At 39.8% G+C, this 13,768-nt stretch overlaps 1 protein-coding gene across 1 annotated transcript; it reads left to right on the top strand.

The window, feature by feature from the left end:
• The first annotated feature begins 1,366 nt into the window (after window positions 1-1,366).
• On the top strand, window positions 1,367-13,287 carry FAM133B (family with sequence similarity 133 member B). Its single transcript, XM_027749088.2, has 10 exons — window positions 1,367-1,542; window positions 5,135-5,232; window positions 5,933-6,011; window positions 8,213-8,287; window positions 8,460-8,492; window positions 8,899-8,967; window positions 9,576-9,671; window positions 10,862-10,909; window positions 12,654-12,749; window positions 13,038-13,287. The coding sequence occupies exons 1-10, from the start codon at window positions 1,519-1,521 to the stop codon at window positions 13,104-13,106; spliced, it is 687 nt and encodes a 228-aa protein (XP_027604889.2). The 5' UTR covers window positions 1,367-1,518; the 3' UTR covers window positions 13,107-13,287.
• Window positions 13,288-13,768: the final 481 nt, after the last annotated feature.

Raw genomic sequence — 13,768 nt, 5'->3', positions numbered from 1 at the left:
GGTTTTATTAAGCAATTTGGTATCACAAATTCCCATTGGCTCACCAGTTGTTCCAGCTATTCCCAAATATGATGAAGACAGAAAAACTATTTTAGAAACAAAACTCATTTGTGCTTTGTATGATTAGCATATTAACATAATTACTTTTTGTCATTTTTACAAAGAAGTGACTAACATGCAGTAATTTTTAATGGTAACACTTTAAGAAAAGGACATTTAAAATTCATGTTAGTAGATCCCGGTGATTCATGGGCTTCTCTTAGCACTTCCAATACTTAATGTAATATTAAACCTGCCAGTATTACAATGTGCTTTATTTTGCAGTGCAGATGGCTACCGAGGGATGAGTACACACTTTTGGTTTTGTTTTGGTTTTCTTTTTTCCCCAAATAGAGCCCCTTTTCATTGAATTTTATGTCGGTGCAGGCTGCTATTTCATAATACTTTAGTCTATGCATCTACCCAAGGAAAAAGTAACACCGCGTTTCCATCTGTAACTGGCCGCTAGATGGATCAAGAGACAAAGCCCTCGCCATGAAATTCTGCCCTCTCCCGGGATGCAAGTGCACGTTTACATTTCATCCAGGCTCCCCTCAGAGCCACCCCCAAAGGCTGTCCCGGCGCTCGCCCCGCCGGCGGCTCCTCAGTACAAGACAGACATGGAGCTCCTGGAGTGGGTCCAGCGGAGGGCAACGAGGATGATTGCGGGGCTGGAGATCTCTCTTTCGAGGAAAGGCTGAGGGAGCTGGGCCTGTTCGGCCTCAGAAGAGACGGCTGAGACGGGACCTCATTTAAAGGGGGTGTTCAAGAGGATGGAGCCAGGCTCTTCTCGGTGGTGCTGAGTAACAGGACAGAAGCCAACAGGCAGAAACTGATGCACAGGAAGCTCCACCTGAATATGAGTAAGAGCTTCTTTACTGTGCAGGTGACCGAGCACTGGAACAGATTGCCCAGAGGGGCTGTGGAGTCTCCCTCACTGGAGATACTCAAAAACCGTCTGAACACAATTCTGTGCAATGTGCTCTGGGACGCCCCTGCTTGAGCAGGGAGGTTGGACCCGATGATTCACTGCGATGCCTTCCAAGCTGACCCATCCCGTGCGTAATTCTGCCTCCCCGCAGTGTCCCGCCCCTCCCGTCCTCGGCCCGCTCCGCCCCCGCCGCTGCCGGGGCCGCCCCTCAGCGCTGCGGGGCCGCGCGGGGCGGGGCGGGGCCGCGCGGGGCGGGGCGGGGCCGCGCGGGGCGGGGCGGGGCCGCGCGGGGCGGGGCGGGGCCGCGCGGGGCGGGGCGGGGCCGCGCGGGGCGGGGCGGGGCGGGCACTGCCGCCGAGGGGCCGCGGTGGCCGCTGCGGCGCCCCGGGCCCGGCAGGGGGCGTTGTGTGGCCGCCGCCATCGCCGCAGCCGCAGCTCCGCGGCCGCTCGGGGCCGAGCGGGGCTGAGCGGGGCCGAGCGGGGCCGAGCGGGGCCGCGGCTTCCCGGGCGCGGGGAAGGACCCCGGGCCGGGCTGAGGCGGCGGCACCATGGGGAAGCGGGACAACCGGGTGGTGAGTAACGCGGGTAGTGCCTCTGGGATCCGCCACAGCCGCCGCCGCCGCACCTCCGGCGCGGAGGCTGTGGGAAGCTGGGCTCTCCCTCGGCCCGGGCGGGCCTGTCCGGCCGCCGCCGCGCTGCGGCCGCCGGGCGGGGCAGAAAGGGCCGCTGCGGGGGACGGGAGGGGCCCGGGGCCGGCGGGGCTGCCTGCGGCGGGCCGAGGGCTCCTGGAGGCCGGCTGGGTACTTGGCGGCGGGACTGAGGTCCGGCCGGGCTCGGGAGCCCGCCGGCGGGCGACAAAGGCGGGCCGTGCCCCGCTTCCCCTCGGGAGCTGCCGGAGCCCCGTGCGGGGTGTCCCTCCCTCGGCACGTGCCCGCGGCTCTCTGGCAGAGTCTTTCATTGCCTTGTCAAATCTGGCAGCATCGTGACTGACGCCTGCTTTGTGATCTGCCGGGGGAAGGTGATTAAGATGCTGGCCTGGTCCGTACAAAAATAAAACGTTCCCACTGGGAGTTGCAGCACTCGCCGAAGTAGCTCTTTGCCGTGTTCAGCCGTATTTCCTTAAACTTGGCGTTTAGCTATACCTGAGCGATCTGAAATTTAGCTTTACGCAGCACTGCTGCCTCGGGAGCCAGCGCTCAGCAGACAAAAAATGCGCTTCTACACACCTGAGTGCAGAGCCTGATTTCACACAGTTACAACGTTCATTCTTCTTCCTGTTTGTCTTTAAATGTAAGCCTTTCACCTTACACTCATAATCATTTAGGCATTGTAAATTTGCAACTGAGTTTTATGATTAAACACAAATCATAATACTTTTATTTTTTCCCCTTTTTTTGTTTCTTTCTAGTATATGCTGTGGGTTCATACTCAGATCCATTCACATCTTTGCATACCTCGGTGGAATAATATAGTAGTAGACATGAAGGACATATACATTATACAGATGGATAGCAAAGTGCCTTTGATTGCTTTATTGAGATATCAGAATAATGGAGTCTACTAAGAAAGAGTTGACAGTGTTAGATTCCCAAGACCGGACCTAAGCTTGAAATTGCCCTCTTGTAATGTTTTTGGGTGTGTATTTATTTATTCTTAATTTTCTTTTAATAGAGCAGTTGGGATATACCTACCAATGCCAGCAAATCTTTCTCTATACTACAGAGACTATAAAGTTCCTGTATAATGTTAATTGTGCCATCATGGCTTTCTAGTACATCACAGCTTTCTAGAATATTGGACCCTTTGCTCCTCCTGTGTTTTTGTAGATCTTTCTGTTACCATTGTTTTGACTATTTGGAGATGGAAAATAAACGAGGTTTTTCATATCTATGGGATATTTGCAAGGCAGTAGTAGTTAGTATTGCTTGCCCAGAGAACCATACCTGATTAAAGGTTCTTTATGCTTTTCATGAGCATGAAAGCTATACAGCAAATACCTTCTTAATATCTGCTTGAGTAAACTGCCAAGCAGAAGAAAATGAACGTGCAGACAAGTACTTTCTTTATTGAGGGTGCTTTTCTGTGCTCTCTCTGGCTAGTGACATGCAGTTTGGCAAAGTAGTGCGAATACTTTTCAGAAATGTTTATTGGTGAAGTAATTCTTCATAAATAAACCTGTCTGAAATTATAAGAACATGTTTTAAGACATAAATTTCCTAATCATGGAATATATAGCAGTACTCAGTCATTATGTATTTGCTGTGGGAACGTTAAAGAAAGGGAGGAAACTTCCTAGCCAGTTGTCCAGGGGCAGTTTGAGGAAGTAGAAAAACAACATTTGACAGTGGTTGTCTGTTTTGCAGGTAGAGAGTTTTGTTGGGAGGTAGTGGGGTGTTCATTATATGTTAGCTCAGGTAGGAAAGTAGTTAATTTTTATTTAAGAGCAGCAAGAGACCTTTTTTTTTAGAAAATAATTACATTAAAAAGAGCTTTAAGATACAAATTCTTGATTGGTAACCAAAAAGAGTTGACTTGGCACGTTCACTGGAGAAAGCCGAGTTTCTAGTGGATCTAGTACATTAAAATTACGTTTGTTTAGTCAAAACAGTGTTCAAATACTGTTTACTGCATTCCTAAAGGAACTCCTTTTCCACTCAAAGTTGAATTCAATTACGAGAATTTTACTCAGATTTCTAATGTGAATGCCTCTTTCTAAGTATTGTAACTACTTGAGTGCATACATCCATCTTCTGCTTGTTTCAGTTGGCACACCTGTGTTTATTTGCCTATGTTAGCCTTTTTGTGTGAATTAAAGCCATAGAGCAAAGCCCCAAGAAACAGCAGCAAATGTCACCCTCAGAGTTGCAAAGTCAACTTGAGTCAAAAAATGCTCCACTTGAAAGAGTCCTTGGATTGCCTCAGTGCCATCCAGGTCCAGATCATGAGCTAAACTCGTGTGGGGAGTTTAGCCAGGTGCCCCATCCAAGGCAGAGCCCAGAGTCCCTCTTCCAGGCCTAAATGTATCCCCAAGAGCTGAAGGCTGAAGGCCACCAGCCTGCTTGCAGTCCAGAAACTCAGCATTGCTGTGGTCACTGCTCCTGCTGTGAGGGCAACAGCTGCTGCTTCTGACAGCTTTCACAAATGGTCACCTCCTGTGTATGGCGGTTTCTGAGTGCCTGACAAAAAGCAGTGTTGGACATGTAGGAGCTATACAGATGGTCAGATCTTTGCTTTGAATCTACAAAATGTTGTACTCTTTAAAAAATTGTCTCAGACTGGCAACAAAAGAAGCATTGTATGGGCTGTTTGATCTTTTTCCTCATCTCCAAACTGAACAGTAAGAACAGTGTGTGTTACATTCTGCAGAAGTAAATTGTAAAGTGTTGGGATGATGTGATGAAAACCTGTGAGATAAGGGGGTATATGTATCCCCCCTTTCACATGAACAAACTATTGTTGACATAAAAAAATATGGAAGAATTGTTTGCTATAGGTTTCCCATTAATTGCGGAGGTGTATTATGGATTCTAAGCTTTAATTTCATCTTCTATAGCCCAAACAGAATGCATAGGTTTGAAAGATGGAATACGTCATAAATTGGCATTATGTATGTTTGGGTTTGGAGTTTTTTTCCTCCTCAAATAGCCCTAAGTCATTGAATTTTCATATATGCATAACTGTAGCAGAGTACCACTGCTTTCTTGTTTTGGTGTTACAGCAAGAAATTTCATGCAGAATTTATTGAATCTACTGTCATCAATTTTGAACAGAACGATAAAGGCATAGAATCAGTTGTCCCAGAGAGTACGAGCTGAACTATAATTACATTTTCCGTATCCCAAGGAAGAATATTTCAGCAATCATGCTACTACTCTCAGTTTGCAAAATCACTGCTCAGGGAGGGGAATTATTGTAAGGAACATGGTCTCTTTGTGGATCAGTTCTTTCTGCCACAGTGTAACTCAAATTGAAAGCATTTACCTGAGTCTTTTCTGCCAGACCCAATCAACTTGTTTTAGTTAAACATTTTATATTTTTAGAAACAAGTCAGAATTATTTTTCAGTGAGTGAGATGATTTTTTTGTGAAGAACAAAAAGAAGATATTTTGGTATCATAGCACAACTGATGAATTTTGTATTTCTTTTTGTTGTTTCATATTAAAGGCTTATATGAATCCCATAGCTATGGCCAGAGCACGAGGTCCTGCACCAAATTCAGGACCAACAATACAAGACTACTTGAACAGGCCAAGACCAACATGGTAAGTGGCAATACCTCTCTACCATTCTGGCAGTTCAAGTAAAAGAGTTGTTCCTTCTTACTAAAATGACACTGGTACCTACCTACCTAGAATATCCAGTAATAGATTTTAAAAGATTCCTTGTCTCTGACCAAGGTGTTATTTTCTAAATATGTTTTCAATCTTCTCTTTTAAAAACAATAGTATTTCATTTTGAAAGGTATATTTCTTATTTGTCTGTATTTTTTTGGCAACAATTTCTCAGAAGAGGAAAATGTTTGTCATTTTACCTCTTTCGTAAATAATACCTAAACCTTGCATTTATATTTAATTTGTAAACAAATTAATCTCTAGAAAAACATTTTGCTGGTATATTCCTAGAACACAGTTTACCTACCCAACAAAGTCATCACTTTGAGATATTATCAGCAACTTACTTTATGTTCAATCCCTTCTACCTACTTTTATGAGACATTAGAGAACAATTTACTTAATTGCAAAGTTAACTTTAGATCTTCCAAAGGGATTTAACTACCGTACTTAAGTTATTAGGGTTAGGTTACCATATGTGTAACATCTAAGATGCTTTCCTGCTTCTTCTGTTGGAAGTTCAACCAAGGCTAAACTACAAAAAAACTCTACAAAAAGTTAGACATTGAAGAGGGCATGAAGAAGGTATTTTTAATTGTGAAAAGCATGATCTGTCATCCTCTTCATGTAGGGAAGAAGTGAAAGAGCAACTAGAAAAGAAAAAGAAAGGATCCAGGGCTTTGGCTGAGTTTGAAGAAAAGATGAATGAGGTTGGTAATGTTATGAGCTGTCAATCTATGATTCTTCTTATCCAACAAGCTACTTTGCTTTTGTTATTATTAACAGTACCAAGTAGCCACAGTATTTCACTTCACTCAAGCTTTTAATGAGTAAATATTTTGTTTCATTTATATCGGGAGTTAAGATTGCCACTTAACCAGTGAAGAGTTACTCTCAGTTCAGAGAAACACTATATAAAAAGTTTTTAAACTTGCTGGTGAATAAAACTTGACCTTGCCATAAATGTAAATATATTTATACAAATGCATGTGCTTATATTAATAAATTAGTGCATTTTCAGGTATGATAAACCTAAGCCTCTTGTGCTAATCTTCACTTGTTTAATATCACAGAGTCCAAATATATTGCAAAAAAGTGTATTACTGGAAGCAGATGTCTTTGGCAAGGAATGTACATGTAATATTAATATGGGAGAGGGCACAAAAATGGCCTTCAATGTACAGATAGGACTGCAAAGCACTTCTTTTTTGTTCATCCTAAGCTGATTACAGTATGTGCTGGTTCTCTGCTATAAATGCAGCTGTTCTGATCCTTGCATTCCATACCTACTGGAAATCACCCCAGTATAAGAAAGTTTCACATGTAACTCCTGTTGTATAGAAGGGAGAAATTAGTCTACAATGAATTTAGCTGCTTCTGTTCCTTCTTGGGTCCTGGTATCTTGAGATAAGCTTCAGGCAGTAATCTTCATTATCGTTTGTGAGTTTCTGGTTGAAGTAGATTATGCTCCTCATCTGTTACTGGAAGGGCATAGTCCCCCCTAGTACTCCTGCTGTACCTTTTGCCTAAGAAGTTGTACGAGGATTTGGAGGGCCATGGGCTGCTATTCTGAAAGGATCAGTTGTTCCGTGCTCGTGACTTTTAGCTTGGTGAGTTTGGTTTAGTATTCTATCACATTCCTTTCCTGATTTTATCTGTGCTTGAGTGTGAAATAATTGAAACTGGCACGGATAGAACCTTTCAGTATGGCAGAACAGCAGGAAGGGTTGCAGGGAATCATGAAATAGCCATGAGTTATTCCTAAAGCTCCTAAGAACAAATCTCTGAACGGTTGAAAAGATTACATGTCTCTGAATGAGGTGCTGTTTCCTCTATTTTACTGACAGTTGTTGGGATTTTTTGTTTAAAACATAGCACTAGCACAGTCTTTAATTTAAAGAGAATAGTGGCCTAATGAAGAACTGGCTGTTGTTAAAGACCCCTCAGGTAGCTCTGGGTACCTGGTATGTCAAAGTACAAACCCACTGCAATATTCCATAGATGCTGCCTTGGACTGTGGAAGCACATTATGCACATTACTGTATCCTGGCTAATCTGTCATGTCTCTCATCAGCCATATTCAGCTAATTCACAATATGCTGATGTGGGGATATGGGTATCATACTGCAATGCACAGGTTACTTAATTCTTGATATTTCTGTCCCTTCAGCACAATATGTAGATTATCATTGTTTTGCCAATACATTACCAATACAGCTTCATTGTGAGGATCAGAATAATAAAGAAGGGAGCACATGATGTGTCTGACAGTGCAGACAGAACCTAGCAGCCTTTCAGTTTGATGGGGGCAGGTTGGATGCTTCGAGTTCTTGAAGGGGGGGTTTTAGGTAGACCTAGAGACTGTATGAGGAATTGAAAAGGTGGAATGAGAGGAGAGTTTTATTCATCCATCCGGTATGCTTGGCCTAACAAAAATAAGAGCATTTCTATGAAGATGTGTATAGTAATTTGATCTAATTATTGCTGATATTAACGAGGCCCAGAACAGACACTACAGACATATTGAAGAAGGCAGAGGAGAATTTGTCTTGAAGTTTTGTTTCAGGTGATTTTTAGAACTAAGAAAAAAATTGCAGTTTTTCTGGTAGGGTACCCTGGTTTTCTGAAGTGCTCTAACAGGAACACTGTGATACAAAAGCAAAAATGCCATAATTAATGACCTTCAAGATAAGTAACGGTCTCTGAAAGCCAAATAACTTGAACACATGAACTAGCACTGTATTTTGATGAGTATTAATCTTGTGTAAAATCAAGTGTATTACAGCCTTGGTCAACATTATATGTTGTTTATTTTCTGTGGGTTCTGTCGAAACTATAATGTCACATAGAGGAGAGCTTAAAAAAACTGTTTGGACATGATGCTCCTGTCACTGCTTCTGTTTGGTTTTAGAATTGGAGGAAAGAACTGGAAAAACACAGGGAAAAATTACTGGGTGGAAATGAGAGTTCCTCCAAAAAGAAAGAGGTAAGTTATTTTCAATTTCATACAGTCTGTGTTCGGAACTGGATTTATCATCAATGCTGCCAACACAGAATTTCATAAATACATTTTAAAAGCCACCATCAAAGTATATAAACCTAAATGCATGACAAAAAAAATTACGCCAAAGTAACATTTGTTTTATTTTACTTTTAAGAAAAAGAAAAAGGAAAAGAAGAAATCTAATAGGGTGAGCAAAATTTTCACTTTTCTGAGCTTTTTTGCATTGGAGTTGTTCCTATTTGTCATTTAAGTTCTCTTGGAAAGAAAAAGTATAGCTGTAATTTTGATTTTAGATGTTAATTAACTTGCTTTTATTAAAGAGGGTTTGCATACATTCTGTACAAGGAGAGTTTTATTTCTGCATAAAAGGGAGGAAAAGATCAGTAAATATTATTAAATGAAAAATGTTAGAAGTTAATTAGAAATTTTATTTAAGAAAATCAATGTAGGATCAGCTTCTTAGAAGTAAAATTTTATTGATGATACTTTGAAAATGTAGAAATTTGAAAGGGAGTGTTTGGATGGGCTTTTGACTGTTTGCTAGACAAAATGCTGCATCTCACAAGCTTCACTTTTTGTTGTGTTTGGTCAAGTTGTCTTCATCTTCCTCTTCTTCATCAAGCTCTGATTCTTCCAGCAGTTCATCTGATTCAGAAGATGAGGTAAGAGCTAACTTATTGGAATCTATCAGGTTTTGTTCATGAGGCTTATTTAACACAGATTTTGGTAATATGTTTTAGAATATTGTTTGCGGGCTTGGTTTGCATAAAACTATTTAGTTTTTATACATTTGGTACATATAATAAAGTTGTTAATTTTAGACATAGATATCTATTCAATAGTTTCTGTATGGATGCTATAGATTTTGGATTCCAGGCTTGTAAACTGGATCTGTTTCTGTTTTAGCATTGAATTGTATGCTTTTTTAATAGAATCTCCCATCTAATCATAAAAATGCAAACATGCCATTTTTACTTTTGAGCAAAAATCTTTGTTACAGATAATCAGATTCTACAGCACACATCTAAATAATAAACAGAATCTAGAGAACCTGGATTTTTCACCAGTTTACATTTTTTCAATGCAGAAGAGTTATGAAGGTCGTCCAATAAAAGAATCAATTGTAGCATACTTTATTCCTCAAGAGAACATGATAACATGTAGGAATTTGGTGTTCCCTCTTCTTTACATTTAATGTAAATCTTCAATTCTAATGAGCACAAATTCAAGTTTATGTTTTTCCTCCTTTTTCTACAATATTTGTGGATAGGATAAAAAGCAAGGGAAGAAAAGAAGAAAAAAGAAGTATCGCTCCTCCCGGAAATCTTCAGCAAGCTCAACTTCGGAATCTGAGTCAGACAGCAAGGTGAATATGCACATGTGTTATAAAGAGAGAAACATTTCTGAGTTTCACATATCAATATGGTTTTTTGTCTTCCAAATTTAAATCTGTGCATTCTCACTGTGCCTGAGCTGCACTTGTATCTTCTGCATGTAGACTGGAATCTGCCTCCACTGGCCCCAATGCCTGACAGAAATAATTTGATCTTTAGAAAATGAACTTTCTTTATTCCAGCCATTTGTAGTTATTTTTCTGAATTCAGACACATGTAGCTTTTTTGCTGCTCAATTGTTTCGTTTTAATACTACATTAACACTATTTTCTGTGAAATTCTTTTGAATATGCTATTTAATTGAACACCATCTGTGAAAATACAGGTATTGCAGGGTATCAGTGGCCAGAATATTGCCTTTCTAAATATCTGTGGACTGAGTAGTTTCTTGTTGGAGAACTAAGCTTTTCCCAAATGCATCTTAAATTGAGGTTGTCTTTTTCCTTTTCTGAAAGTAGAGCAATGTAGGTACACAAGCTTATTGAATGAACGAAGAAGTGAAGAGGACACATCAGGCAATTTGTTCTGTTATGTTCGCATTTTTCTGTGTTACAGTGTATAGTAACTGCACTTCTTGCCAAAATATTAATATTACAGTGACTTGTTAAGATTCTAGGTGTAGACTTTATTACAGGCTTTCACTGGAATATAATTCAGTAGGGTATAAGTTTGATTAATCTTGTTTGCATACACCTATGAATTTTTGCTAATGGGAGGTTAAAAAATTTGCTATATAAAGGGGGAGAGAGATATCTTCACTGCTGAAACTGGAAGGCAGAAAATTCCAGAGAAATACCTGCTTAACCCCAGCCTGAGCAGTGAAGATGGACATGGATAAAGAATAAAGGCTCCCAACTGTTCCGTGTTATATGCGGTGACAGTAGTGATTGCTGGTATCTTTTCCAGAGGCTCTCTACGTGTACTGCAAGCACACTGTTAACTGATGCCATACAGACTTTTCATGCTGATCATTTAGGAAGTAAGCAGCTGCATCAAAATTATGTCTTTTTCATATTTTTCCTGTTCACTGCAAGGTAGAAAGGATAACTTTGAAGAATTACCTTCAAGAGACAGAAAAAGACTATGGGTTGGACTGCTTTTGGGATTACTACCTTTTTCATGAAATAATTTTGTCATGGTTTATGTTTTCCTTTCTATTTAGGACAGCACAAAAAAGAAGAAGTCAAAGGAAGACTGTGAAAAAGAGAAGGTATTTTTATTCTTTAAATATTTACATCAGAACTGCATTTTGCATACATAAAGGAGCTTTCTTTTTTTCATATTGAATGCCTCAGTTGACACCTATGGAAATTTTCTGTCCAAAACTACACAGAAGGTATTCGGCGCACTCAGCTTTAAGGTAGACTTTTAGTTGGATTCAGCTCCTGCGTTAGTAATTGCTATTAGTGGAAACTGCTGGATCTGTTCTTGTTACGAAGGTAAATTAAAAATTTATCTAATCTGCTGTAGTAGATCAGCTGCATTCTAGTATTTTGGGGTTTACCTTTAGCTGTCACACTGAGCTAAAAATATATGTGATGATATTTCAGTGGCATACCTGGTAGGATATCGGCTTGTTGCTGTAAATTAAGAAACAACAAGCAGAAGATATATTCATCTAAATGTAGTCATAATTATAGATGCTGTACTTATGATAGCTTTGAAGAATTGCAGGGGAAATTGTATTAGCTTAAGAGAAAGTACCTTATTCTGTCTTTTCTCTGAGCACAAAAACCCTCTTTGTTTCCCACCACCGCACCATTTTGTATACATCCATTATGTTCCTCCCATTATGTTTATTGTAAATAATCTAATTGACTTCAATTTTAGTTATTGATACCCAATGGGTAAACTAACAATGCTTTCAGAGTCCACACAAGTCTTTCTCTCCAGTTACCTTTCTTATCACATTGGACTCTACTACTTCAGTCAATAGTATTGATTCTGATGTACAAATTCTCCATTGCATGAGGCAAATGCACTGATTTTTTTTCCCTGTTGCTCCTGCTTCTATTTTACAGTGTCCACTTCCCATCAACTCCTTTTGAGTAGCTTCTCTTTGAAGACCAAGTGTCTACCATAGTTCCTTATTGTAATGCTGCTTTCACACATCTTCTGAAAGGCACTTGGGGACTAGAGGTGTTCCCCTACCTGCAGATCCCCCATCTCTCAGATGGGCTGCATCATGGTACTTTTCATGAGTTCCTTTGGGAAATGATTGAGGTGCCTGTAATAGATTCAATAGCACAGCTGAGATGTGTGATCCTGCCTTGCAAGAAAAAATTATTAGCGTGAATTTTTTCATTTTTTGGCCTTAGAAATTGAGTGAAGAAAAGTAGCTCCAGTCTTAGAAACACCTTGCCTGGTCCAGAGCAAAGTGCAGGGGGGCAGAAAAGTAGCTCATCAAACAATCTCACACAACATCAAAATTTTAAAAATACTGTCGTTTTAAATGCACTGAAATTAAATATGAAGTGTTGGAAGTGCAGCTGGCAGGGACAGCTTGTCCTGGTTCAACACAAATAATAGAGAGAGCTTTTTCTTTTGGTTGCATCAACAAAGAAAGAGTCTGAAGCTGCAGTGTTTGTATGCATATATTGAAACATGTTCAGTTATACGTTATTTAAAAGTGGGGAAATGTCTTATTTTCAAATACTTACTCCTCCATGTGTTATTATTTAAAATAAGAGACTATTATTATTCCTCTCACTTCTAGAAAGTTGCTGTATCTTGGTAACAAGGAAAAGGAATATACATAAAATTATTATTTTCACTAAAAGCATTTTAACAGTTTGGTAGGGTAATTTGTTGATGATGAGTAGTTAGTTTAATGTCAACAATATTTTAAAATATTTCACAACTTAGAACTGATATTTCATTCTTAAATTTTAAGCAGAATTTTTATGAAATTTGAAAGGCCTGACTTTACTCACAAATATATTACTTCTGTGTAGGAAGGTAAAAATCACCACAGGAAAAGGAAGAAAGCAGATCGTGGTGATGGACCTTTATCATCAGAATCTGTATCTGAATCGGATCAGACAGAGGAGGTCAGTGAAACCTCAGTTTCAGGTGTTATAGTGTTTGTAGCTTACTGATTCACCTGAGTAAATGAATGAACTAGCTTAGATTGAATATATTGTTGAAACTATTCTGCTCTCTACGGGGGAATTTAAGAGTGCAGCACACTCAAAGTTTTTGGTATTTTTACCTTTAATAACAAATTTTAGTAAGAATTGTTTAGTCCACCTTCTATCGTCTACAAGTAATTTTGAATTAATTTTCTTGAAAATATTCAACTTTCTATGGATATTACATTTGGTTTAATTTTTCTTCAGGTGCAAGCAAAAAAGAAGAAAAACAGTGAGGAAAAGGAGAAAACAGCAAGTATCCCTCTTACACTGTAGTTTCAGGATATAAACACTCTGTACTTGGTTAATTTCCAATTTCACATTTTTCGCTAATACATATGTTTTATAGCAATAGTCTACTGTCACATGAATCTAAATTAACAGTTTCTCTGTTTACCTGTTGAAGTCACTTTTTTCAGCTGTTGAATTAAAGAAGAATTTGTCACTATTTTACCTATATATGATTTGAGATTTATATGTTTAACACTTACGGTAGAATTGTACTCTGTATCAACCTACTAGAACTACTACTACTTGTAGAGTACCGGATAGGGTAGCAGTTTGCCACACAGACAAACATCAGTGCTGTTCCTTTGTTAATATTGTACATAATTCCTCTCTTCCACCATGAAAAGGGCTTTAGGACATAATTGCTGCAACATCTGCACCGTATTAATTCTACCCCCAACCAAAAAGCTGCCAGCAACCTGTTACTTTTTTCAGTTTTGTTGATTTGTTTCTGTTGATAAAAGTGAAAGGAGGGTTCAGCAGTGATTTATATAGAACCCAAATTTATCACATGTAGCCGAGGCTCCTTATTTAGGAGTGTGGTGGTTTTGAGATCCTAAATGCCCACTCGAGATGTCTGTATAATCTCTCTCCTGTTAGCAGCAGTGTTCCTAATTAGGCATCTCAGTTGTCTAGATAAGTTAGAGTAA

This window comes from Pipra filicauda, unplaced genomic scaffold (assembly GCF_003945595.2).
Source record: "Pipra filicauda isolate LSUMZ 115617 unplaced genomic scaffold, ASM394559v2 scaffold105_size2325265_pilon, whole genome shotgun sequence".
Lineage (NCBI taxonomy): Eukaryota > Metazoa > Chordata > Aves > Passeriformes > Pipridae > Pipra > Pipra filicauda.
The sequence above is the reverse complement of the archived record's forward strand: the minus strand, read 5'-3'. Positions and strand labels throughout refer to the sequence as shown.

What these genes read in the sequence shown, in the direction of transcription:
- FAM133B (XM_027749088.2), top strand. Translation starts at nt 1,519, where the DNA reads ATGGGGAAGCGGGACAACCGGGTG. An exon ending in AAAAGAAGAAATCTAATAGG is followed by an intron (nt 8,493 to 8,898) that starts GTGAGCAAAATT and finishes TGTTTGGTCAAG; the next exon opens with TTGTCTTCATCTTCCTCTTC. An exon ending in AATCTGAGTCAGACAGCAAG is followed by an intron (nt 9,672 to 10,861) that starts GTGAATATGCAC and finishes CTTTCTATTTAG; the next exon opens with GACAGCACAAAAAAGAAGAA.